At 33.3% G+C, this 27,732-nt stretch overlaps 1 protein-coding gene across 4 annotated transcripts in view; it reads right to left on the bottom strand.

The window, feature by feature from the left end:
* LOC135131156 (fasciclin-2) overlaps positions 1-27,732 on the bottom strand; it is a 173,743-nt gene that overhangs the window by 3,368 nt on the left and 142,643 nt on the right. The window contains exons 3-9 of one of the 4 annotated variants that reach the window (XM_064058737.1): positions 21,405-21,534; positions 21,092-21,351; positions 16,547-17,618; positions 11,640-11,935; positions 11,275-11,458; positions 8,920-9,121; positions 1,390-1,497 (exon numbers count right to left, since the gene is read on the bottom strand). In XM_064058737.1, the coding sequence (XP_063914807.1) occupies positions 1,390-1,497; positions 8,920-9,121; positions 11,275-11,458; positions 11,640-11,935; positions 16,547-17,618; positions 21,092-21,351; positions 21,405-21,534 (2,252 nt within the window). Of the gene's footprint in view, positions 1-1,389; positions 1,498-8,919; positions 9,122-9,847; positions 11,012-11,274; positions 11,459-11,639; positions 11,936-16,546; positions 17,619-21,091; positions 21,352-21,404; positions 21,535-27,732 lie in introns of those variants that run through there. The other 3 variants (XM_064058743.1, XM_064058748.1, XM_064058754.1) reach the window with 3 other exon arrangements.

Raw genomic sequence — 27,732 nt, 5'->3', positions numbered from 1 at the left:
AATACCAAAGCCTAGCTTCTTTAGAATGTAACTGTAGTTGTAAAAGATAAATTTACAGTAACTGCTTCTAGTGTATATAATACCTTTGTATGCACTTTTTTATTTCAAGTTATTAAGTATTTGTTCTTTGGTAAAGCAGAAGCCTCATGAACCAAACTACATATCAATAGGCACTTTTTCTTACTACTTCGAACCATTGCGACATCATTCACGTTGTTCTGATGATGGCAATATAATTGTAGAAACACGTCGACGTGTTAAATTTCTTTTTTTGTTGCGAACGTAAATCAACAAGTGGCGTTCAACGTTTAGTGCTGTTATTCGCGTTTCGCTTTTAATGAACTATAACTTTTTTAATGTTACTACTATAACAACACTCCACATTATTTTTTATCCCTGTGTGTATTTTTGTTAGTCAAGATTTTCACTGGCAAATTATTTAATTTATTAGTTAGCTTGTCACAGCTGCTGCACAACGGTCACACTTACAACACAGTCTTAATTATCATCTAATTATCCACAGCATGCAAGCGTTGTTTCTGCCATGATTCGCTATTTTCATCAGAACAAGGCTAATTAAAAATGTCATTGCGATTAATATGGAATAAAGCGGCGGCATGCGGTAGTAATGCAAGTTGACGTTTCTGTTCGGAGCAACCTAAATGCTCGTATAACGTAAAGCCCACGTTTAACTAACGTTCGTAAGCGTCCACAATCCTACCACAATTAATAAGGAACATTGTTATTTCAGAGCAAAGATTCCTACTAATACTTTACTCTCAATCAACAGCTTTACGACACTACATATTCAGAAAACGAATTCCCGAAGAATCAAATAATGCTATTTGCTCTCAATCTACTTTGAGCTGTTTACAATAAAACAAAAAATCAATGAAATCAGAAACCTTGAAAACTTTCCTTTATCTTCTTAAACATCTATAACCAACAAGCTCAAAAAACAATTTCCTTTTTACACTAATCAGACTTTATCGAAAATGGCTTATAACATCGAAATATGCTATTTATAGCAACGTAATTAGTTCTTGTATCCAGCTTTAGTCAACTATTCGCCCCGCTCTGAGACGATTGAACTCCGGGCCAAATATTTATACGCTGCAGTAACAATGAAGGTTCGCCGAGACGCATGGTATTATTGTTAGTGGTTTCTAACACGACCCCTGACGTCCATTACCGTTCAATTTTAATTGTCAACAGCTTGCGTTGTTACCCGTATTGTCTTAACAAACACACACTGCAGTGGTATTTACCAATTCTAGCCGAAACAAGTGACGCACTGGTAATAACAGCATGCTTTTGCATAAAATAACATCAACACTGAAACATGTGCATGCAAGGGATATTCATGCATACAGCCGTCAGAGTTCTTACATTGGTGATGGTGCCAATTTGACAGGTAGGGGCAGGTTGAGACTGTTGGGATGCGCCGGGGCAGCTTTGTAACTGCAATAAGGCAGCGGAAATCGCCAACTGTATAGACTAAAATTTCCAACGAATATGTATAATGTGTGTGACAAAGGAGATGTAGACGCCACAAAAGCATGTGTTATTATGGTGTATTTACAACTACAAGCGATATATACAGATGACGTAATAATCATCGTTTGAATCCGAAAAACGTGTTATGTGGGCCAACGTGAAAAATTCATTCTGTCAAATGTTCCACAAAGAAACGGCGAATCACCTGAGGTACGTTTTTCACTTAGTTTAAATTTTAACTCACTGTCTGTCTTAACGCCTGTAATAATTGGGAGTTTTGTTTCTCAAGATCGCAACTCAAACTTGAGCATTTTGGCTAGATCTACAGAACCAAATTATTTAAACATTTATACTGTTTGATAGAATTGCCACTCTTGAATTATGAAAGTCACCGAGTGTATTAAGGAGCCTGTTGATATTGTTTTTCTCTCGTAACAAAACATGTAAACATGTTTTTTTCACTTTAAAACAAATAATTTAAGAAAAATGTTCATGTCTTCAACTGGGAAGGACAGAAAAGAAATATTTTGAATGGCGCGACCAGAGAATCCGAGTCCAATAACAAACCCGAACGGCTTAAAAGATTTCAATTTTTATTAATGTCATCGTCTAATGGACCTGGGTTCCCCAGTGACGCAAATGGAAGTGCAACTGCATGGAGAGTAGGAGCGCTGCTCGAACGCCACTCAGGGGCTGTAACATTTTTTTTTATCAATTATTTGCTTTAGAAATGCGACACATATTTTTATAAAAAAAATAAGGGTTCTTTATCTCATTACTTCTTATGTGAGTTTAAGAAGTTGCATTAAAAGTGAGTACATCTTTTGTAAATTTAACGATCTGAGCTATATCAAAGATATAATAATGTAAATATTTTCCTTTCTACCAAAACCCACAAATGTCAACATTCCATTCCCTTCTGGTAAAATACACTCATCAAACATTTTTGCAAAACAAACTCCCGAGAAAAATTAACACAGCGTTGAACAAAAAATGCAGTAAATATTTAAAATTTATTCTGAACTAATTTAGTTCTACGGTTTTTTTGAACAATGTAGGAAATGCTTTTAAATTTTTATTCGTTAAATTGTTTATGAACTTTTGCCACCTTATTCAATGAAGGCCGATTGCAGGGCATAATTTTCATTTATCAACAAATATACTCGTACACTATGTAACTTTAACGTTTTATTTGAATACCTGGCATCATCAGGCATATAGATTTCAGATGTAAACATTTTGTGCGAATCAAGCTACATTAATCTGATATTGTTAGATGATCTAAATAATCACCATTGGCCAGTACGGCCAACTTCGTTGAACAAATATTCACTACCTATGTATCTATATAAAATGTTTTTAACTAGGTACTATTACTTTTAGAAAGAGTGGGTTGAATATAATTACAATATAACACTTGCTGAGCAACAATAGGAAAAATTAATTCACTTTTTCATACCAGTAATACCTCCCAATTGGGATAATCACAAAAGATTTCAAGTTTTGGATCGAAGATTTACTTTGATTTATTCCCACTGTACTGCATTTTAAATTTCCGTAAAATTTGGACGTTTACGATCTGGGTGTCAGCTAAATCCAATTTTGGATTTTAATAATAATAATAATAATGTTGATTCTAAACCAACAGACATATTGTCTATACAGGTAACACAATTACACCAAAGTTATACAAGTGATTAAAAAAATATTAACAATAATAAAGATATAACATAACTATATGTATATAAACAAAAAACAAAAAAAATACCTAATCAAATTTTATTAAGATAAATTAATTTCAAGAACAAATATTTTCTTTGGCTGTGATTTGATGAATGTAGATTCTTTATACCATAAAATTAGAAAAGTTTGACTGCTTCCAGTATTCTGAAGAAAGGAGATAAAGTTTCTTGTCTTCTTGGACTAGCCTTGCCTCAATTACCTCGGGAAACTGGGTTTGATAAATGATGAGGTGAGAAAATTAGATTGTTAGCTATATCGGATTAACGTAGCAATTTGATGTAACCCATAGATCGTTGATACGAACACGTAACTTCTCTTGATCAAATCAATCTCATTTGCTTTTAAAGTACTTTATTTATCAACAGATCACCTTTCTCGTCCAAAAGTGCGGATCGCAAGATTCATTAAAATTCGTAGGTGGACTAGTCAAGCTAAGGAGGAAATTTGTGACCAAAGAAGCTTAACTGTATTTCATCCAAGCATTTCGGTTGGTTTGTCTCGTGAGTAGCTACAATCTTTCCACATCTTTCACTTGAATCGGTGATGGGTAACACTGCAGCGTCTAGCGCTGAAAAGGCCCTAAGCCTCAGCAGCGCCCCACACACCATGCCATGTAATATCTTAAGGAAAAACTGTACCAACCAGCTTAAATAAATGTATTTTTGACTTTGCAGCGTCTTTAGTAACAAATATTAACCGGTAGCTACCTGTATGAAGATGTTTCCTCTGCAGCCAAATCCTGAGAATTTAAGTTTCAAACCCCATCGTGGCTCTAATTGCTAAAGGCTTTTGAGGGTGATTAGGAATAATACCAGAAGAATGTTAAGACTTTTAATTTCACACCGAGTGAATCGTGAGAAATAAAACGTATCTTTAAGATTATTATTACACTTAGATGAAATCGTTCAAACTAAAGGTGCATGTTGCATAGGGAGACACACAGTCCAGTCCGACTTTCGATACGGACGGGCTTCAGTTGTTATTTTCAGACTACAACGGACTAGGAAAAACATCGGGCTACTCGGTCCGGCTTCAGTCGGTCATTGTTCAGTATATCCTACATCGGTATCAGGTTACGCTTGTGTGACGTCGAACTTGGAAGCCAGAGAACGAAATATGAATAAATTCTATTGCAAGTAAAAGTGTACCTCTAATCTTTTACATCAATTAATTTAGAAAATTTGCCTACAAAGCTAAGTCATTTACGACACCGGTTCTCGGATTCTGTTTGAACCTTGCACCTCTAGTTCAAACTAAAAATTAGTACCGATGTGTGTTTCATATTTTACACTAAAATAAAAAATGAGAGAGTTGTACTTGACTGCAAAAAATATGTGGGGGGAAAAATTGAAAAAGGAAATTACTAACCGAATCTACAGAATTATCGTAAGACTCATGTCGCGCTACAGTTTTAGTTTGCTGGTCCATTAACTGAACTAAAAACTATAACCCTACAACTGGAGAATGACATGTCTGAAAGTCACAGATATGCACAGTGGGAACCACTACAGCGACTCTATAGATCCTTCTGTGAACTAAAAGAAGGAGGCGACAATGCAGACATTTCCGAGTCTTTATTCCGTGGGTGTGTAGAAGAAAGAAGAGTGAATAGCGAATGTCTTTATCTTGGAGTTCAAAAAATAGATCTATTAAAGATAGGTTGTGGTCAATGAGTCTAATACTACATCATGATGAACAATATTAAACATCAATGAAAAATAATTCACCGTAAAAAGTGTCCATGATATTTACATCAAATGTAATAATTCGATTCACAAATGGCCATATAATACTCTATAAATGACCTAGTACTTGACAACCACTCAATTGTCTTACAAATTTTGCAGATAAACTAGAACCTAGAACAGTTACTGAACGTCCAATCTACGACAAATCTACATACATATTTACTGCTAGTGTTGAAGATGTCGAAAATGTTGTGTTCATTACCAAGGTAATAGGGAAAAGAAAGTTCATGTATATGGATGTATATGAAAGTAAAATTCGCCTTGGACCCTCATTCGGGAAACGCAAGTTCACAGTCATACACCCTCGTAGAAAATACTAAACAACTACTGGTAGAGAAAAACGCTGATAGCAACTCTGGACCGGTAAATTGATGAACTAACATCCTTACTTTCCGATAGATAAACCACGTAAATTGGTAGTTCCTTCCGGTTTAATAAATATCAGCACGCGCTAGGAGCCCCTGTAACCTAGTTGTCGTGGCTGCAATGATGAAGGAATTTTTCATTCATATTCGACGCTCTCCTTCTACAAAAAATCTACACGGCGTTTGTGAAAGATATGCAGAAAAAATTAGGTAAATCCGGACATCTCAAAAAAAATACCCCAGTCTACACTTTTCTTGTGCCAATGAAAAATATTAATTAGGTGCAAGGTATACAAGAGAGAAAAGAAAACCAGTCGAGTGAATAGGACCATGTTAAGGAATACGTTTGACTATTTTACAATGTGTCACTGTGAGTTTTAATGGAGGAGGAATAACAATTATCTAACAATTAACAGAGGAGAATCGCCGTATCGACTAACCTGAGAAACTCATTAACTAAGTATTTAACAAAATTAAGCGAAAGATACGTTGAGAAAATACCTAATAAAGAGATAAAGAAGTTTATCCTGCTATCGTTTTTTTAACAGATAAACCAACGCGCCTTTCTTATTGGTCATGTACTTACTCTACTTAATTATAGTTTCTGGAAGTTGCAAAGTAAAATTGACATTGTCTATTACAATAAGTGCTCGAGATGACGTCTTTGACTTCTAATAATGGCTTCCACACGTTGAATCGGTGATTGCTGTGTCCTAAAGATCGTATCAGGATTAGCTCCAATGTTTGTCGCAACTTCCCCAATGCGATTTCTTAACTGTTCAACTGTCCAACGGGGCCTGATAGACCAAATGCTTCATGTACCCCCACAAAAAGAAATCGCAAGGCCATAACATTCTGCCTATCCACCGTCCTGGGAAGTTCTTCTTGAATCATGCTCACACTTCAGGAGCAATGAGCAAGGGCCCCATTGTGGAGAAACTACAAATCACGTCGATTCATCTAGTGGTACATCCTTTAAAAAGTTACCTAAGATGATATTTAAAAACTCTAAATAAACGGCGGTTGTTAACCGAAGTGGTAAAATGTATGTTAAAATTATTGGGTGATTTCCAATCATTTCTACTCAAACATTGACACTGAAGCGATTCTTAAAGTGCGTTTCTTGAATTCTGGCGGATTTTCGTCTGACTAAACATATGGGTTATGGGAATAAAAAATCTAATCTCTCGTAAATGTTGCCTCATATGTTAAAAATAATCATTTATTGAAGTGTGGATCTTTCCTTTTTTTTTTTTTTGAAGCAACTATTTACAGAACGCAATCCTTTTTGGCAAATCGTCAGGCTTTAAGTGTAGTACGCGTTGCACATGATACGGGTGTAGTGTTCATTTAAGGTCCTCTGAACTACAAATGCGGATGCCCCATCTTCATACGCTTATGCCAGGTTTTTCTTCCACGATATTTAAAATTTCGGGTTCTGTATTTAGTGTTTGTGACGTACGTGAAAGAAATCCTTAATTTTCTCGGGCATGCAGAACAATAGCATTGAAAGTTCTATGGTCTGGTAAAAACCAGTCGGGGAAACCTTCAGCGTAGAGACGTCGAACTTCAAGACGATTTCCATTGAAATTCTGACCAATTTTGTGGAGAATTTTATCTCAAAAACGAAAATATTTGAGATTTTGAATTTATGACATGTGTTTCTCATATCCAATTTCCCGCTTCTTTTTTTACATACCTTTTTAAAGTACCCTGTATACTGGGATAGATCTAACGTGGCTTGGCTAAAACCAAACAGCTTCCACCCAAAAATGAGAAGAATTACTAGAGACAAAGGCGAGATCTACGAGGAAAGACCAGTACTTACGGTCCCTAACATAGTAGACTTTGAGTGATGCAGACGTAATTTAACATATTTAAAGGTTAATCTTTTGTCATGAAACTAGTTGAGTTTCACTTGTCTTGCTTGTTTCATTTTAAGATTATTTGCAAGTAGTCGTTTTTTGCAAAAATTGTCGCCAACGGAGATTCAGAAAGATATGTTGGCTGTATTGGGGGAGAATGCTCCTTCTTATCAAGTGATAAAAAATATGTGTGGAGAGTTCAAATTGAGTAGGCAGATGTGTAAACATGCAAAAGGACCAGTGACTGTTTCTACTAAAGAAAATGCTGATACTGTGCATGACATGGTGATGGACGATTGACTATTCGTCGGATAGCTGAAATGACAAGAATATATGGTTCTATGGAAAATATATCAACAAATATCTTGTGTCTTAAAAAGTTGTCTGCGCGTTGGGTCTCGAGAATATTGACACACTTGATCAGAAACGGTTTAGAGCAGTTCATTCTGAAATCAATTTGGTAAAGTTTAAAACCGATCCAAATGGATCAAAAAACAAAGTATGGAATGTTATGGCCACAACTTTTTGGGTTGCGACAGGAATCCTGATGGTTCATTATTTTGAGCGTAGGCACACAATAACGGGCTACTATTTAATTTCAAAACTGCGCGAATGTATTAAAGAAAAAAGACGGGAAAAGTTGAGTGCAGGAATTTTGTTCCATCAGGACAACGCTCCATTATCAAAAGTCATGTTGCAATGACGCAGGATTCGAGTTGTCGGCACACCCTGCTTATTCACCAGACCTGCCCCCTAGTGACGTTTAATTTGTTCCCAAAATTAAAAGAATATCTTCGTGGCAATAAACATGGTGACGATGACGAAGTGATGTTTGCCGTAAACGACTGGTTAGACGAGCAAGCTAACGATTTTTTTTTTTCAAGGAAATCCAAGCACTGGAACATCGTTGAGAAAAAGCGTTGGTGACTATGTAGAAACATATTGATGTAATTTTTGTTATATCTGATACTCTAGCATGTCACGGACCGTAAAAACTGATCTTCCCTCGTAAATACTAGTTAGCGCTTCATCGGTTCAATCCTCCCCGAACAATCTTGTATCCAGTATCCTCCGGTTGGTCGTTACTTTAAGTTTACAGTTTTAAATTTTTGTTGAAACTCTCTTAACAACCGGCATTATTTGCAAGTCAAGAAAATTAAGATTTAAATAATTATAGTTAAAAAAACATGCTTTTAACGGTAAATGTCACACACGACTTTTGTTACTACTCTCAAGAGTACGATTGCACTCAAATTTTGGTGGCGTATGGGAAAAGTTCGAGAGTAGAGTACCAAATTATTGTGGTGTCATCCAAATTACACACTCTCCCAAAGTTTCAAATCGATACGATAATTAGAAGTAGGTTAAAATCGACTTCCTAGATTTGTTTACATAGTTTGTTACAAGTTTAGTGAAGCTAATATAAGCGTGTTAAAAAGCAAATTATATGCACATCAGTTTTTCAAATTCCGGAGACTGCAACTGTTCAATGTAACAACATCTGCTAGTGTCAGACAGTTAAAAAACTTAAGACAGTTAAAAATGTAATGAGAAACAGCAAATCTACCTCTTTTGTAATAACATATTGTTAATAATAAAAATTTAAACTAAATGACAAATCGTGTCTCGTACTTTTTCATTTTGTGGATTGAGTGACGAATGAATTTTTCACAAAACACTTAAACGCAGATCAGAACATACCTGCTGAGCTTTGGGTCTTCTTCGTGGTGTTTCGATTTATTCCGGTCGCAGATGAACGCCAGAATTCCTGCTCTGTTCACAGAGAAGCAGATTAGGTCCACAAAAATCAAGATTAGAATGACAGCACCCACGACTATTCCAATTATAGCCAAGTTAGTGACTGCCGGCGCTTCATTAGTGTAGGGAATCGTCGGGTCGCTACCTATTGAACAGAGTCTGGTAAGTACAAGACCACGTACTTGTTGGAACTAAAGCAGTTCAATTTAGTATGTTAGTTGAGTTGTGAACGTGTTAAAAATGTGATCGAACGCGATATATTCGAATCACATTTTTAAGAGCGCAGCAGTTGTGGAAAGTGTGAGCGATTTATATCCCGTCTTGTATCTTATAGATGTCTCTATTCTATTCTACGTACAGCCCATGCCGGTTTCTAACAAAAAAACAGCTGATAAATTATTAAACTCTGAAAGAATGATAAGTAGGAAATAATACTAAGAATAAACTAAAAATGGGGGTCACGAATAATCCGTTTTTATTGTGTGGATATTCACAAAACCTATGATTTGTGAATATTTCGTGTCTGTTAGTATATTACACCCAAAAATAAACCCAACGGCATGCAAAGCATAACAGTTTCAAAAAAAGCGGGTCGTATCTAAATACCAAGACAATAAAAACAGAATGAGACGTAATGAAAACTGTAATTAATTTATTGCTTGAGCATAACAGCTGCGCATCCATTCTGTCTTTAAGCTTGGACCGGCTAAGATAACAAGAAGCTACGTACATTTCCGTCAAGTCGTTTTTGTCCCTTGTCGTTTAAACACAGTGAAAAGCAAGAATTCACTTAAAAGCCACTTTCAATATCACTTCACAAAAGCACAACTTAAAAGACATACAAAACTAACGAATTTAACTCAAAACGATATTTCAGACGATTTTATTGATTTAATTATTTTGATATAAATTGACATGTTTACTTTTATTAATGCGTAAATAATAAACTATTACAATCAGATTGTGTTGGTTTGGATTTTCGTTGATGACTTAAATTTATTGTCCAATTATGTAAAAAATTCGACAGAACTATAAAAAACTATAACATAACCCTTCAAAAAGTTTTTAGATCTACGTGAATGGCAAACCTAAAATTAATAACAAAAAAGAAAAATCTAAAAACTTTTTTAAGTACAAAAACAAATATCGAAACATGCAAACGTGCAAACATTAACTAATCTGGCACAAATACTCAAAGCAATAGAGGTCTCCGTTGTAGTGACGGTACAATAAATTCATCTCGCAATTCTCGAAGTCAGTCTTCTCTAATTTAGATAATTTTAAAACCTTTAAACGTCAACAATTAAATAAAGTTTTCAACTACTACAAACACCTCTTTGCGACAATGTTTGGTATTTGCATAAGGAAACAGTCGTATAAGTAATTAGAATTCGAAACAATGCTTTAAAATTTTTGTACTACCTAACAATATAATTTTTAGTCGGCAGCACAGGATGGTTAACAACTGAGTATTTTAACAATATTAACGCTTACAACATGCTCTGGTCGTCGATCATACGCAACATTCATACTCATCTGCATGCAAAGAAATAGTAAGTCTACATGTTAGTAGATAGTGAAGAACTCAAGAAGCTCAATAAAAACGGATATGACATTCAAAGCTGCATCTTAAATAGAAAAGAAACTTAATTTAAAAAAAAGTAAAGCACTTTTTCATGCTCGGATATATATACAAACTCAACGATAACAACGCGATGGAATGTGTGACATAAATCATGCCAAAAAGCTCCATAACATATTTTATAATATACACTCTATTTTTACACAATTTTAAAAGAAAACAGAAACTAGTTAATTCTACGATGCGTGATTATACCATGTAGTATTTACACAATTAATTTATCGAATGGGAACACATTTAATTTAATTAAACCCCTGTAGTGAGACAGTTTATACGGCTTTCCCATTTAGCACCGACTCGTATAAAACGCACAAAACACTACGATTATAGTCATTGAAGCCTGTAGAGGGATATAGAAAGATGCACTTGAAGTCGAGCTCCCATAAAAAACACCTGGAGGGGAGGGTATTGTTAAAAAGATAATGGAACACACACACCACAAAATAATAAAAATCAGTTTGCATAACCGCGTTCGTTGAAAAAGCACTGTTCTATTTTTATTATTTTGTTCGGAACACACACAAAAAAGCAACAAAATTCAAACTAAAAGAACAAAAATTTACTGATTAAAACAAAAAATGGAATCAGTCTAATACTAGCAACACAAATAGTTCCCGTACTGTATGTATCGTAACTATAATATTCCTGTTGCTCACCTCTGGCTGTTTTCACTCTGATTTGGGCTGGTGAACTTGAACCTATTGTGTTATGTGCACGCAATTCAATTTTGTAAACAGTGTCGGGTTTGAGCGAATTCAATTCGTAGCTTGTGTACTGTACAGACTGCTTAATTTCTTCGCTGCACTCACTGTCCCGCCACTCTCCACTAATCTTTTGTACCTGTAAGTATAAAACCAACTCCTAGTCATGATAAAGAAGATCTCTGCATCGTATTGAATACATTTTTTTTATTTTGTTATTTCAACCGATCAACTTGAGAAGTCACGTTAAAAGAAGAGCCACGTAACTTGGGGAGCTTTACTCTTTACGATAAAACTAACTTACGTCGCAGCGCACTTACCACACAGTATCTTATAAGGTAGCCATCGATCGGATCTCCATTGTCGTTAGGGACTTGCCACCGTAATTCGAAATGATCAGCGTAAGGACTAACAGCAATTACGTCTTGTCGGTTGCTAGTATTATCTTGTATGCTGTGATTTGGTACGTGGATTTTCGGTTCAGCGGGTTCCGATCTCCTTGGCATAGTTATCGTAGGACCGTTAGACCATGGACCAAAACCGACATCGTTCGTTGCGGCAAATTGGAAATGGTATGTTCGTTCCGGAATAAGATTTTCCAAAATGTAGGGTGCCTCTAAAAAAAAAATTGGAATTATTTATTTAGAACCGTATAAATGTAATTAATCTACGAATGACTGAACTATGAACACACGATAAGACGGGACATCTATCCAATATTTAAATTTCACACACTAATTTAAGATTTTATTTGCAGTTTCCGGCAATACATATTTTAAAAAATGTGCCGATTGAGGTTCCAGCACAGTACACTTTTGGACTGACAATTTTGAAAAATTACTTTTGATTCAATTTTATTTTTCTTTACTTTACTTAAATTTTAATTATACCAACTATACTCTTAAATACCTGAAAATAATTGCTGGTATAAATAACTAAATTTGACTGTATATCATTCTTCACAAAAATAGTAAACTGAAGCAAAACTAACATAAAAAAGAAAAATTGAACGAGGCTAGGCGTTACTTAGTTAAAAGTTTGAGGTTTGTCGCTTTCGTAATTCATGTTTTCATGCGGACCGTTAAAAAGTAAAAATAAGTTACGTTAAAAGTCATGATTTCTATGCAGCTTTCAGTTTTTGACAAATGACAAACAAGGGAAACTAATCGGAACTAATATCAGATGCGTAACAGATTATCAGCACGTGACTGTTTATAAGCCTCTTATTTAGCGACCTACTCTTTTGATGACAATTAGTATGGTAAATGCATTATTACCAATTACTGCTAATGCGTTAGTATATGTATACATACAAAATTTTAACTTTTGCACAACTTATTCCACTGTTATAGATTATTGTAGTAACATATTAATTCGTATAATTTTTTTTTTAATAAATTGTGAAAAAAATCAACCTCTGTTTACTGTTGTCAACTGAAGCATTTTTGATGTTTTTTTTAAATATCCCCCTGATTAACTTAATCAGTATCTGGATTTGAGAAAATAATACTAGACACTCTAACCACAGGCATTAAAAAAGATAAAAATTGAAGTTACACATACAAAATATATCTTTTCTAGCGTTTGGTATTTAAGCAGATTGAATTTAAAAAAATATAACGACGTACGTCACACACAAAAAAAACTTGTAACAGTATGTGTCATTTTGCCTTTACAAGACACCATATAAATTATGTGAGTGTTATTAAAAAATCAGTACACATGAATAGAATGTAAAAGGTTGTTATTAATTATTTAAACAGTACTCTAAATTTTCCATGGATTTTAATATTTTTTTCAATTTTACCTTTTAAATTAACGAATACCTGGAGTGAGAATAAATAACCCACTTGTAAGATCTAAAGTTATTTTGAGAATAAATTTATAATTTTATCAATGCAACGAAGTTCACGATACAGTCTTTTTAACTGATTGGCACTTAGCAATAGTCCTGTTATTTTCTGTTTGAAAATTTAAAATTAATTTATTTTGAAAGTCTAAAGTTTTCAGGATAAAAGCCGCCAATTTTCAGCCACGTTCCCCATCATCTAATTATTACTGGTTCTCTCGACAAAGGAATATTGAGCAATTTTTGTTCACCATTAATAGCATTCTTAGTAAAGGTTCTCAAAAAATGTTTTCCCCAAAATCGAATTAATTCAACCAAACATAACTTTTAACTTAATATAAAAACCAAATAAATATCGACAAAAATGTCGGAAAATTTGCAACATTGGAGAAAAGAGATCCAAATTACTAAAATTAAACAACACATTTCGAAAAACAGGATGATTTTTTCAAATAAAAAAATATCCCATAACAGTGGCTGTAAATATTAGACATTTAAACTTTAATGCTTTCAAAGTTTTCATTGCGTAAATTTACTTGGCCTCTTGTTGATCCTTGAGAATACATAAAACGCTTATATTTTTATTGAAGTTTTTACACGATCCCTACTCGCAGCAACACCACAAAAACAGCATTGTTAGAGGACAATTCTGACGTAAATAGCTACCACAAAACATAAATCATAACAGCTCTGAAGAAAGGAAATACTAAAAATTGAGACTGTTGCTCGGCCCCCGAACAAAATGAGAATCCCGCAATTTTCGACCGGCTAAACAAAATTAACAAATGCAAAAAAGTACGGTATATTAACAACTGTATCTATCTATAATTATAATAAAGTTTTGTCTCCGATATTTTACTTAGTTGCAATGTCTGCCCGTCGTTAATGATAAATAACTAAATAATTTAGTTGCCCAACAGAAACTTCCAATAATAGGACAATATTAATTAAACATAATGAAAAACTAATAAGAAAAACAAAACATACCATAAAATGAAATAAGAATAAAACTTTAAACTGTAAACCCTACCACATAAGTGAGTTTTATATAAACTTGTGTAAATAATATGAAACAGAAATTTCACAAAAATAGGTCTTCATATTCCTTGTGGCAACTGTTAGAACATAGGAACTTCAGAAATTTTCTTTGAATTCTTTCTACTTGAATATTATGACATGCATAAAATGGGTACATATTACATAATGATATTAAAACTAAAAACAATCAACGGCACTGTTGCTTATTTGTTTATTTTTCCCGCGTTGAGGAATAAACAATATGCTCCAAATCGTCGGTAAAAGAATAATAATAATAATAAAAACCACGATATGTGTAACATGGATACGAGGATGATTTTTTTTTAGCCGAGTTAAACAACCTTTCGAGAGAGATAAAAGCGTTTCGCAAATGAATTGAGCATACGTAAAATGTAAAGTGGATTTTAATAATGGAATAATAATTTCGTGCAATTGATTTATTCTGATGCACTTAAACGTCATTCCGACTGAATACAACTCCCTCCAATGTTCACAACTCGATAGTTTAAATGTGATAATATTGGTTCAATTTTTTCCTATTGGTAGCACAACAAAAGAAAATTGCAAATAAATTTTAAGTTACGTAGTGACAAATTTTGACTTTGTCTTGTGTGATTTATCTTTTTCTTTTTGAATAAACCATTTGTAAATAAATTGTTCATTATACAATTCTGATTTCACATAAAATCTACGAAAAAATTACGTGAAATTACTACAGCAACATTAACGACCATTAGCGAAAAATTTTGTGAAACAACTGCTGAAAATGTCGAACACGCTAGTACAAAGTAGTTACCTAATTGTAACAGTGTAAAAAGACTGAGCTAATTTTCTCGTGACTTGAAAAATGTCTACCGTAATTAAGGTCCAAATAAACCACACGCCAACTGAAAAATGACCTGGTTTTTCACATTTTGTAATATAATGTTTTGTGTGTTGATGCCCCAAAATTTATAAAAATTATCACTTGTAATTACAGGAGTGCCCTGAAATTATCGATTGCTGAGTGTCAGTTTGACAGTTTAAATTTCCCAATCCGAAGAAGTAGTACTACTAGTAATAATCATTCATTTGCATAGCAATCTGGAATATTTGAAAAACTTAGTCTACAAATTATCGAATGATAGCTGTAATTTGAAAAAAAACGTGTTTTCTTATTGGTCGAAAAGTTAATGAAATAAAATTACCAATATTAATTAATGCAACTTGGTTCAAATTACTGTATAATTAATTTATACCAAATGCTGTATGATACGCGAGTTGGCATGAAACAAACGAAAATCTGCCCGTAGCGTTGTGCTTTGATGTCCGAAAATTGCAGTCACGAATGAACTTTAGTTTAATATAAATCATTTTCGCACTCAGTTTTATGCGTACAATAAAAGGTGACGAAACAGTTTGTTAACGTATGTTTTTAGATGTTTAAAAAAATATATCTGTTATAACTGCTCCAATCAGTTGCATTTAAATAATAAAAATTCATTTAAAACTAAAAAATAGCAGATTGTGCTACGAGTAAAAAAAAGGTTAAATTTTCAAGAGATAGAAAACTCACTTCTCTTTACTCCAGAATCTACTTTTTTATATACTTGATGAAAGCAAATTTCTATAAAAATTTATATTAAAAAAATGGTGAAGATATTTTAGAAGCGGCACAGGAAGCCTTACTAAATCATGAAACACATATTTTATAAATTTCAAGACGTCTGCAGCTACACAGGACATTGTTTGCATGGGTCTTCAACAACTTCAGCCAAAATATATATAGAAGACAATATGCAAAATGTAATTAAAACATCAACTACGTTTGCATCACATGCGTTAAATTTTGGTAACTTAACAAACTGTGCTTTTAATATTTATCACAATAAATCGCAATTATGAACGAATGTTTGTGGTAGTCAGAATGTCATTTGACTGAATTTGTATACTGTTTTTTAAATATTAAAGTGTTGCTCACTAGTAAAATTGAACATTAGTTTATTGTTTTCTATAAAGTAAAGTAATATTTTCGATCAAGAATATAAAAATAAATTTAGATTTTGGCAACAATTTTTGTAAACGTTAAAGCATAAAGATAACTAAGCCGTTACCACATTTCCTTTCGTGCACGTACAATGTTGTAGGTATCTCGTGTAAACTCATGATTTTACCTTGTTACAACTTTACGCGATTTTCACGCTACGAACAGGACGACTAAGTTTGTACACCTGTTACATACATGAGCTGTGTAAAAAGATTCTTTTAAACTTTGTCCCATTTCGTTAAATATCTAGGTGAGAAAATGTATAATCCACAAAGAACTTGAAAACTAAAACTAAAAGAACAATTTTCACTTACGGAAACTCCAAGTATGATTCCTCGCGTAGTCCCACGACACATCTTGTTCCGGCCGATATCGCACCGTAAAGGTTCTAATGGGTAACGTATCAAAGTGTATTGGAGGGGTTAAACTCCATTTGATCGTCGTCGCCGTAATGCTCTGAGCTTTGATTTGCTGCAAATGTTCAGGTTTTTTCGCCTCTTTCAACTCGAGCGGATGCGATACGCTTCCGTGTTTATTAGTCGCAATACACTCATATTTTCCGAAAAATCCTGGATCGTTATACGGTTTCACAATCAAGTGAGAAATGGGTCCATTGCCTTCTATTTTAAAGTTCTGGTTAGCAGACTCAATTTGAATACCATTACGTTTCCACACAATAGTTGCATTTGGAATAGCTTCCGGTATACACGTCAAATTACCGGGGTGGTTAAGCCAAGCCCAGGCTGTGCGATGTAACTCCTTCGTTCTTTCGAACGTTGGTCCAAACTCAACCGTAATGTGTCCATTTTTGTACCCAGTTCCAGCTTTGTTCTCCGCTATACACTCGTACAAACCGTCGTCGGTTCGATTAAGTTTGTTTATGATTAGTGTTCCATACACCTCGCTGTCTCTTTCATTTTGCTTTTCTTCTAGAATTATTCGGTTACCCTGATGTGATCCAATGCTGAATGGTTCTTTGCTACTCCGTTTTCTGAAGACCACTTTAGGTAAAGGTCTTCCTCTTACTTTACAAATAAGTTGAGTTGGTTCACCTACAGGGGCCGTAACATTCCGGAGCTCGAAAATCCTTGGTTTCACCAAAACGTCGATTTTCACTGTGCTTTCAGCGAAACCTGCCTGGTTCTGGGCAGTGCATTTGTAATCGCCATCGTCATTAAATTCTACCTTACTGATAATAAGATCTCCTGTGTTCTTCTTGACATCGAAACGGCTACTTTTGGAAAGATCTTCGCTATTGCGCAATTTAATCCAAGTGTATGTTGGGGGTGGTTTTCCTGTCGCAACACACTTTGTCCACGTGGTTTCTCCTTCGATGACCGAGACTCGCTCCATTGGCTTAATGGTGGGTGGTATTATAACTTCGACCTGAAACAACCAGAAAACATGCAATACATGAGTAATGAGTTTTAAGTATTTATAAGCACTATTTGTACATCGACGCTTGGGAGTCATTTAGATGGTTTTTTACATTCTTCACAAACAGTAAAATGAGTAAACTAAAAATAGGCGAAGGTCAGCTAAGAAAATAATAAAACACAATTGAAATTGCCATCGAATGTGAAACATGTGTTACTACTTAGACCATGTAATCAACAAGCGTTGATGAAGTGATGTATTTATTTAGTAAAACCTACTCATTAAAACAACTTGAGTCATAGGTTTTTTGATTTTGCTGAGATATACTCATAATCACCAATTGTATGTTGCATAAAATATCTAATAATGTGCAATTTTGTTTGTTTGCCTACATTTGTTACGTTGATGTGCAGCAATAAAACGCATTACATTAAAAGACAAATTATGGTATTTATTGTTTTTGTTTCGAAAAAAAAATTATGTAACACTTGTTTAAAGAGTATATTTTCATCATTTATCGATACTGGAGTCAGTATTCTAATTTCAGAAAGTTGATTATACGAAGCGGTCATTTTATTAAATATTGAAAGAATTAAATATTCAACACCCTCCTTTAATCAAGTTAAAAACTATTGATTAAAATCCGGTTCTTTATTTATGTAACTTGTTGTAAGCAAATAATTATCAAGATCTGGGCATTGTTCGCTGATTTTGAAACATTGGTATTGATTTTACGATAAAAACTTAAAATTGTTAAACAGCATTGACATGTAGAGAAGAACGGATAAATTCATGAAAACGTCGAGCTGTACTTATCGTGGATATACACGATATAGAATTAAATTATGTAAACGCTGCTGCTCTTAGTTTGAAGCAGGATAGCTAATTGGTTGTACAGCGTACGGATGCATCTTTGCTAATTTTCTAATGAATTCAGGGCAACGATAATGCAAAGTTTTGAACCAAATAAATTTATCCATTAGACACTAACAAAGTGAAGTCGGTTTTAGAAATGACTTGATCATAAAAACAAAAATAAAGACCCTTGTTAAGATTTGGCGAAAACTTTTGAAGCTGAATTCAGATACAATTTTTTTTTAAACAATTGTCTTAATTTTATACATAATTTATGAGGAACAATTACTTTTAAAACTCACCATACATGTGGTTCAGAACTTAAATTTTTTGCGTGCGATTAATTTTTCTCTAAGTTACTAATTTTTTCGACATTGTGAACACTTTACTAATAAAATACTAAAACATAAATTTACAATTATCATCATGTTGCACTAGTTTTCAGTTTAAATTTGGCTTATATGACTGGTAACTACAGTTCGTTCACCTAATAAAGTTTTGGCGGAAGTAACTAAGTCAGTAAAAAACTGAACGAATGATGGAAAATAATCTGTAATAAAATTTCTAGGAAGATTTATTAGGCCCATCAAAATAGACGCCAACCAGATGTTCCAAGTTAGCAGGTGGTAGACTAGAATTTGTAATGAAATATAGAGTACATACCCAATATACATATGCACACGATTCTCCTTAAAACTTGTGTAAATCTACTACTTTTTAAAAATAAATCTGTAAGTTATGACATCTTACAGCGAGTTGAACGGATATCGTACAAATCTATTTTATTTGGATCAATACAAAATTAAACTACTATTTGTATAAAATTACCTAATATACACTGACTGGCGAAAAAAGACGACCACTCTAAGATATTGCACTATTTCCGTTACTTTTTTAAATTAAATGTAACTCTGTATTTATTTGTATCTTTTTTTACCAAATTTGTACATCCTATATCAACGGTGAATGGTTATTTAATAAAATAATAATCAATAGTTAAATTAATAGTATTTTTAATGGGTTTTTGCGAAATATTTCAGGGTGTCCGGTTTTTTTGCCCGTCAGTGCAGTACACAGGATTAACACTAGAATATGTACTTATAAAAAACTTTCGAGCCAACGATCTTCCTTTCATTTGTTATTTCAAAATTTCTTTGTATAAATTTTATTATGGATCAAAAAAGCTTGTTTTTTCGTTGCTCATACATTGCTTAGGTACTAAATAAAGTTTATCATGTTTGTTGCTTCGATCCAAAAAATGCAAAACAAAGCCATTGTATTGCTGCGACTCGGTGCAAACAAGACGATTTAAACAAAAAAAAAAAAAACAAAAAAAAATCAACTCAGATTCATAAACCACAAGTACTGGAGTATGTTATTTTATAAAATTTCATAATTTGATTAGCGTTTTTTCATCTAGGTACACGATATTCCTAACATACATGCAGAAACTGACAACAATCGGTCCACTAGTTTCGGAAATCTGTCTGATGCAAATCGGCACAAACAAACGGACGATAATTTTTTTTTCGTCAAGAAAACAGGAAAGTAGCCCGTCGCTCGATGGACTCTGCGGATGTTATATTTCCTTCGCTTACTCGGGAAGTAAAAAGCGAATTCGAAACGATATGGAACTATTTCTCATAATAGTGTGTTCCAGTGTTCAAAAACAATATACTTACAATCACAGTACATTGGCTTCCAAAGTTCAAGACCCCACTATATAACTCCTATAATGTAATATTTTATAGGTAATTAATGCCTTTAAAAAAAAAAACAACTACTAGAATAAAAATGTTACTACAGAAGCCTTTACCGGCAGGGATCAGTAGTTTAATTTTGCAGATTTTTTTGATAGACTACAATGGAAAAAAGAAAAAACTTCAAACACATATGCAGTACGTTGCAAACTCAAGAATTCCAACACGAAGTAACAGTTGAACTTAAAATGCTGCTTAAATTGATTACAAAAACGTGACGTTAGCTACGTACAGCCCACGTTTCTTTGATATGTACGTAACTTGATCTTAAAAATTCTAATCGACTTTCGTACAACACAGCACCCCCTCACCATGCTACAAGCAACGGTAACAAAGTTATCATTAAAAAAGTTGTATTTTGACAAACAAACTTAAAACATACGCAATCCTAATCACCCATCCGTTAACTTTAACTTTTAGTATAGTTTAATTAGGTTTTAATCTCATTTTGAATTACACAGATAAATCCTGTAGTCACTGTAAATACAATACATATCTCACCGGAATGTGATTTTCCGCTAAAAACATAATTTCGAATTATTTTGCAATAAAGCATACACAATGTGTTTTAAATCCACTAATTACATTTACTCCACGTGAATGGAGCTTTATTATCCAAACACTTTAAAATATAGTTTATCTATTATAGAATAACATAATTTTAAATTTATAAGCACCTAATTATATTGGTTACAATTTGTAATTTATTCGTAATATATCACGTCCATTTTAATTTAGTTCACGCATGTATGCTTGCACATTTTGTGGTTGTTTTTATTACTGTTACCACAATTATATATATCCACTCAACAAAAACGACGGAACGAGAAACTATTAACTGCAACTGATTTAAATGAATTTGCCTACCTTGATACTTCTCATTTTAAATTGTCCAGTGTGTAAAACAAACGCCGTACACATATATACTCCGTCGTCCGATTCTTTAACATTTTTAATTAACAGTCCCTCGTTTTGCACAATATATCGCTCACTGGATACCATGGTTTTACCATCCTTGTTCCAATCGACGAAAGGTGTTGGGTTGCCCTGAACCTTACACTTAACAAGATAGTCCTCCCCCGCTTTAGGGAACTGTGATTCCGGAGCGTCCACGAAAGTTATGTCCACTGAAATTAGAAAAGTTTTATTTTTATTGATGCGGTCAAATCAAAAAACTTACCGAATGTATTGACAGTCACCGTGGACTTCAACTCTTCGCTGGCGTAATTAGCCGAACAAGTGTAGTTGCCGGCGTGACTTTCGTCGAGTTTCTGGAAGATCAAAACTAGTCCGGGCTCGTCTCCTATACTCTGAAAATGAAAATTTTCATTAATAATGTGACTTTGATTAAAACATGAGCTGAGTTGACAGCACGTATTTGCTAAAGAAAATTGAAAACTGAACGTTCTCACGTTTTACGTTTTCTTTTCCGAACAAAATACTTCATAGTCAAATTACCCGATCGTCGATGTTGATTCATTTTCTTTTTCTCAGTCAATATCGTATTTTCTTAGTAACTTTTCAGTCTTCCGTTGCTTCCCGTCGAGATTGTAATTTTACAATTTTAAATTTCTTTCGTAATAAGTTTTCTTTCTTTGTAATAAATCATTAATTTCCTGTTTTTAATCAATTTTATTGTATTGTGAGCCTTCGCCTATTTTTTGTGCCTAACTTTTCTCTTATTTCGGAGCAAAGTTCGGAACGACGTCATCATTCAGTTGGGTTTTTTATTGATTTAACTCAAAAAAGCTTGTTTCTTTCAGAACTTGCGGAATAGACGCTGCCTACAGAATTTCTCATATCTACACTTTAAGGCAAGAGAAATAGTTGCGTATTGATCACTCGTCTGTACTATTAGATTAAGCTCCAAATAAAATCTTTTGCTATGCGCAATACATCGAAATTTATGCCTGAAAACTTGTTATATATGCGGTGCTACACTACAAAACCCTTTCAAGCAGAACTCGAGATGACTGCTTGATAATTTCATACTTTGTAATTTCTTAAAACATTTAACCTTAATTTACTGAACTGCAAATCATCATTAGTGCCTGACAAGAGTTAAAAGTTAAGACACAAATAAAGGTTTCAACTAAACATCGTAGAAGAAACGAATATTACTCTTTAACTAAGGTGCCCAACTTTCCGAGAAATAAAAGCGGAACGGAGTAAGATTTAAACATTTATTACATCAACCAAGAGAAAAAAAAAACCTAGCTGAACATTTGTAAGCAATTATGCATACCTTTGTATTAACAAAGTATATTTTTAAAAACAATCATTTTCTCTGGGAAAAAAAATTGAATATTAATACAAATTCTTTGATCTCTCCAACACGAAATTTCATTTTCAAACGTGTTTTCTTTAAATAGCTGTTCATTTATTCATTCATGGGAGTTATAACCTCTAAAAGTTCTTGTATTTTTTTAATTGAATACGTATATTTTTAAAAGCACTCAATCAAACTTTTGTAAATTATGAATTTCATTGTTTGAAATATTTAGATTAACATTTTTAGATTGCAGATCTTCACAATAATAACATGCGTTGCAAAACTAAAGGAAAAATTCTACATTATTTCTTTCTTCCAATTTAAGTATCAAACTGTCACAAATGTTTAAAGCTTGAAAGCATGAAATAAGTTCTGCATCCAAATTTGTTATAGTTTTATGAAAAGAAACACCATATTATGAGTAAAAAAGTCAATATTTAATTTCAAAATTTTCAAAATATTTTTTTATTATTGTCGGGCATTTAGGAACAGGGAGAAAATGGAATTTTAAAGCGACATATGCTATATATGACCAAATGAGTATAACCTATTATGATATTCAGTTTGTACAAAATCACAAAATTCTTGTTTTGCTTGGTTACTAACAATTCATTTGGTAAAATATCTTAAACAATTATTGGTCATACCACCGATCCCTACAATCGATGGATTACTAAGACTTGTTTGTCTTCTTCTGGACACCCTATTGAAGATGGTATTGGTGTTATCACTTATCACGGAAAAAAGGTTGAAAAAATTGGTCTAAACTTCTTCAGATAGAACTTTCCTCGCCCCTGAAGTAAAGACGAAGAAATATTGAATAGATTCTTTAAAAAATTCTAGGAGTAATAAAATGAAATTTTCCGAATTTTATTAAAGCCTTATAAGTTAAACTAAATATATGTACATATATTTCAAGTGAACTGAAATGCAATGTAATACTAATAAAAACAGTACTGTATATTCAAATTTTCATTTAATCGATAAAATAAATTTCCTTGCTCTTTAATTTTTTTAGTTGCCCTGTATACGTTATTCTAAAAGATATGAATGCACTGGTAAACCACAATTATAAATTAACAACATTTTGCATATTTTAGAAAGGATATATTAGGCAAAATTTTGAGATGGCGTCATCAATTTTTTGGGAGGGGTTAAACGGATAAATTTTGATTAACGATTTACCATGGTTAGGATAATCTTAAAACGTTTGTTGTTCACAATTTTGATTTATCTCCAAAAATTTGAATGTCTAGGGTAAAAACTCAACAGAATTCATAAATCACAACATAAGTGTAGGAGTATCTTATTATATAAAATTTAAGTAAGACTTACTATTGTAAATTTTTAAGTTGACGTCATTCCGTCCTTGGTGGGGATGATTAGCCAAATTTTGGTTAGCGTTTTATCGTCTACACGACATTCTTAACATACATCTTAAATTTGAAAACAATCGGTCTGATGAAAATGAATCGGTGTAATGAAAATCGACACGACAGACGACAGACAGATGGAAACGAGAGACCTGTTTTTTGTACTCTTGGGGTTACCAAACGTCGAGGAAACATTAAAGTACCCAGTCGTCCGATGGAATCGACCGCAATATTTCCTTAGCTTACGCCCGAAAAGTAAAAATTGGGACAGAATTTATAAGCATGGCAAACAAAAAACCTAAACCTCTCCCGCCTAAATCAGGATTGTTGATCACCTTTATATTCAACATGATCTATCAAAACAAACTAAATATCCAAAATTTCTGGCACATGCGTGTACCGTAATTTCATGCTGAGAATTGTGACTTTGAGGCCCTAATTTTCGGGTTCAAATTTTTAAGATATAGCAAATGGCTTCAAATTTAGCAAAAACTGTCATATTTAACATTCAACTTAAGTTGAGTCATACATATTTTTTTTAAGTTATGCGGTAAGAAGGGAATAAAAAAATTAAAATTAATATATCAAATGTTCAAATTTAATTCTTTAATTACCTCTAGTTGTATCTAAAAAGCTCTTGTTATCTGAGTCAAATTTTCGGTAATAATAGTAACAGATCTGCAAAAATTAACTACATATAGTTGTACAAACCTTCGTTTAAACTGAGACTTTATTAAATTTTAACAGAGCTTTCTAAAGAAAAAATCTGGAGAATTAATAACCGAACTTCTGGGTGGTCACTTCTTTAAAGGTCCTATCTCTGTCTAAAATCTAAATAAAATATGTCCTTATGACAATGTTTATTTCAGTGTGAAGGTATAAATACGCTTTTATCTTGTATTGTGTTGGTTCTGAAGAGAAACGTTCAATTTATTTAACATGCACTTAATGAAATGAGTTATTAGAGGCAACTCAGAAATTCCTGATTGGACAAAATATTCATGGAATCCTTGATAAACAACAATAAAACCCAGACCATCAAATTTTCAACGGTGTTTTAATTGCAAATGGCAAGCTGAAAGCAACAATAATAAGTTTTATTTAACAACGATGTTAATAGAGCAGCTTGTGTAGAAAAAAATTGCTTTCACTGTATGTACATATTTCATTTCCGACAAAAAAGTCGACAATGTTTCGTTTTGGTAATTTATAGAGTTTTGTAAGCTAAAAACAGCTGTGAAAACCGCGTTGTGAAATTTTCATAAATAATTTAGATACTAAATTTTAAAAACACGTGACGCAAAAATTTCACCAAAAGTAAAACAAAAATTATACTTCCCTCGTGGTCGCAGACAAAACCACAAATAGCCCACATTTGATTTATCAAAATTTTGGGACTTTAGTCACTACATTTAAGTGTTAAACCAGAATGACACAAGTGAGAGATATACATTAGGGTGCCAACAAAAAACGTAGTTGCTTTCTTCCAAAACCTGACTACCTCATTTGTATTATTTTACTTACAGATATGTGCAAAAACTAGAGAAGATCAGAAACATTTTAGAGGTCGCTTAAAAGAAATACTGAAAATTGTAAGATTTATTAAATGCAGATAACAACTAGAATTTATTTTTTGCAATCTTTATTAGCAGTCGGGCTTCTGTTTGTATTTGGGAAGTATTTTCTGTGTTTTTCAACTACCTGAAGCAGAAATTGTTTTTGTTCTTCATGAAGACTCAACACTGAGTTGAAAGTTTGTATTAATCTCACTCCACGTTCTGCTGCATCGTTGACCACATTCACTGGACTCCAGCATTAAAAGTCAACAGATTTTCGGTGTTTAAACTCTATGTTATAGTTTAATCAATGAATTTACTCTAGTTTTATTATAAAGTTTTATAATTCGGGTATAATACAATTTCACATTCTTGAAATTGCTTTTTTACCGATTTAGGCTTACTACCCTCTTGACCGACCTCACAGAAACAAGATATTTGGAAAATAACGTAAGAAGATGTTTCCTTTTTTTTAAATCCACTGTTTCAAAGTGTGAGGTTGCAAAAATATGTGCTTTTCATTTTTTACATATAAAAAATTGGCACCCTAATATACATAGATTTCCAACCCGGAAAACGATCATATACATAGATAATGTGGATTTGAACATTCACTTGACGTGTTTGTAAGTGGCACTATGGTGTTAACCTAAATTTTTACCACATTGAATTGTGGCTAAAACTACGTCGTTGTATAGCTTATCACAAATCTCCCGAAAATTTTGACGCAAATGATGAAAATGAACCAAAGGGCCAAAGGACTCGCCTTAACTTGAGTATTAATTTCAGTTCAAAACTGGATTTTAACTGCTACACTGAAAGTACATATTATAAATAAAGGCAACAAAACTGTTAATTCACCGGAGCCGAAAATTTTGTTATCACGAACTAAAATTACTACATAAATCTTTAGTCAAGCCTGTCGTGAATTACGACACACTGACTTTTTACCACATGTCACAATTCCAGCATTTTGAGATTTAAAAAAGTTCTGAAACGATTCGTTAAACGCCCGCTTTAAATTTTACAGTGATAATTAATTTAGTAATTACAAAAACATGTTCCTCTGCTTTGGCTTACCGAACCTAGACATTCGTCATTTTGATTTATATTTCATCGTATCTTCAAATTTTGAAATAGTTTGTGTGGTTGTTCTAACATTTTATCGTAGGAAATGCACTTGTCCCCTGGGGGAAGTAAATACATATGAAAATAATACGCTTGAAAACTCAGTCCCACGACTTAGTAGGCTTTCAAAGAATGTTCGACAAAATGCAGACTTTTCGGAATCGACTTTGCCCATCTGTAGATATACCTTCAGATATTATTCGGCATGTAAATGTATACTTTTTGCAAAGTGGTTTATCCCTAAATAAGCAAATTTGAATTTGAATTGGAAATTTTAGCACCCTAGAAACAGCAAATTCCAGTCAACGTTTTAATTTTTCAAAAATGCCGAGCCAAACTGGATCAGGTCCGATCAGTAGGTTCATTTTTCACTACATTTTTAGTCAGAGTAAAACTACGAATGAGACTCATGATAGATCTTTTGATATATTTTATCATCAGAAACAATCAAAGGTTTCACGGAAAAACCCGCATAGGCTTTTAGAATTTTCACGTTTGTTAGTTTACATCTAAGGCAGGTTATTAAAAATTGCATTTTGCAAAAAGCAGTTATTACTTTTTACGATTCTGCTCTGATTAAAAATTGCATTTTCGGCACATTGCTACGCGTTTAATGAAATTCACAAACAAGGTGAAAAAGCATGCACGTAAAGTCACGAAAGGTGATGAAACCCACGTAAATGTGGAAAATTTCGTTTGTGTATAACAAATGGAGTTATATAGGGATACTGCTTCCGGCGATCATTCGGGCTCTTTCTTGTTGACGCCGGAAGAAACCTTACCGGGTGGAAACGACAAGGAGGCTGGAAGTCTACCTCTTTGGTTGAACGGTATATTCATGAATCAATAGCCAGCAAACTGGACATATCAAATAAAATTATGGACTTGTTTGCAACAGTGAATCATTTGCAACGTGCTGTAACCCCAGAGCGACTGAAAATCAAACATGCCAAAATTATTCAACAACCTTTTTAAGAAATGTGTGAATAACAGTATTGTGTTGAATTTTTATCACAGAAAACTCCCATGTTCATTTGTATGGTTAAATAACAATCAACTGAAATAACATTGCGTAATTTGCTTTTCTAATAAATTCTAAAAGTACAGAGATGAAAAGCGGGTGTAGAAAAATATAGCATTCAACACATCTGAAAGTTCTCTGACTTTGTGCAAAGATTT

Source organism: Zophobas morio, unplaced genomic scaffold (assembly GCF_036711695.1).
Source record: "Zophobas morio isolate AGI-343-1 ecotype UQ-CSIRO unplaced genomic scaffold, CSIRO_AGI_Zmor_V1 ptg000002l, whole genome shotgun sequence".
Classification (NCBI taxonomy): Eukaryota; Metazoa; Arthropoda; class Insecta; order Coleoptera; family Tenebrionidae; genus Zophobas; species Zophobas morio.
Note: the sequence above shows the minus strand (reverse complement) of the source record. Positions and strands in the feature narration are given on the sequence as shown.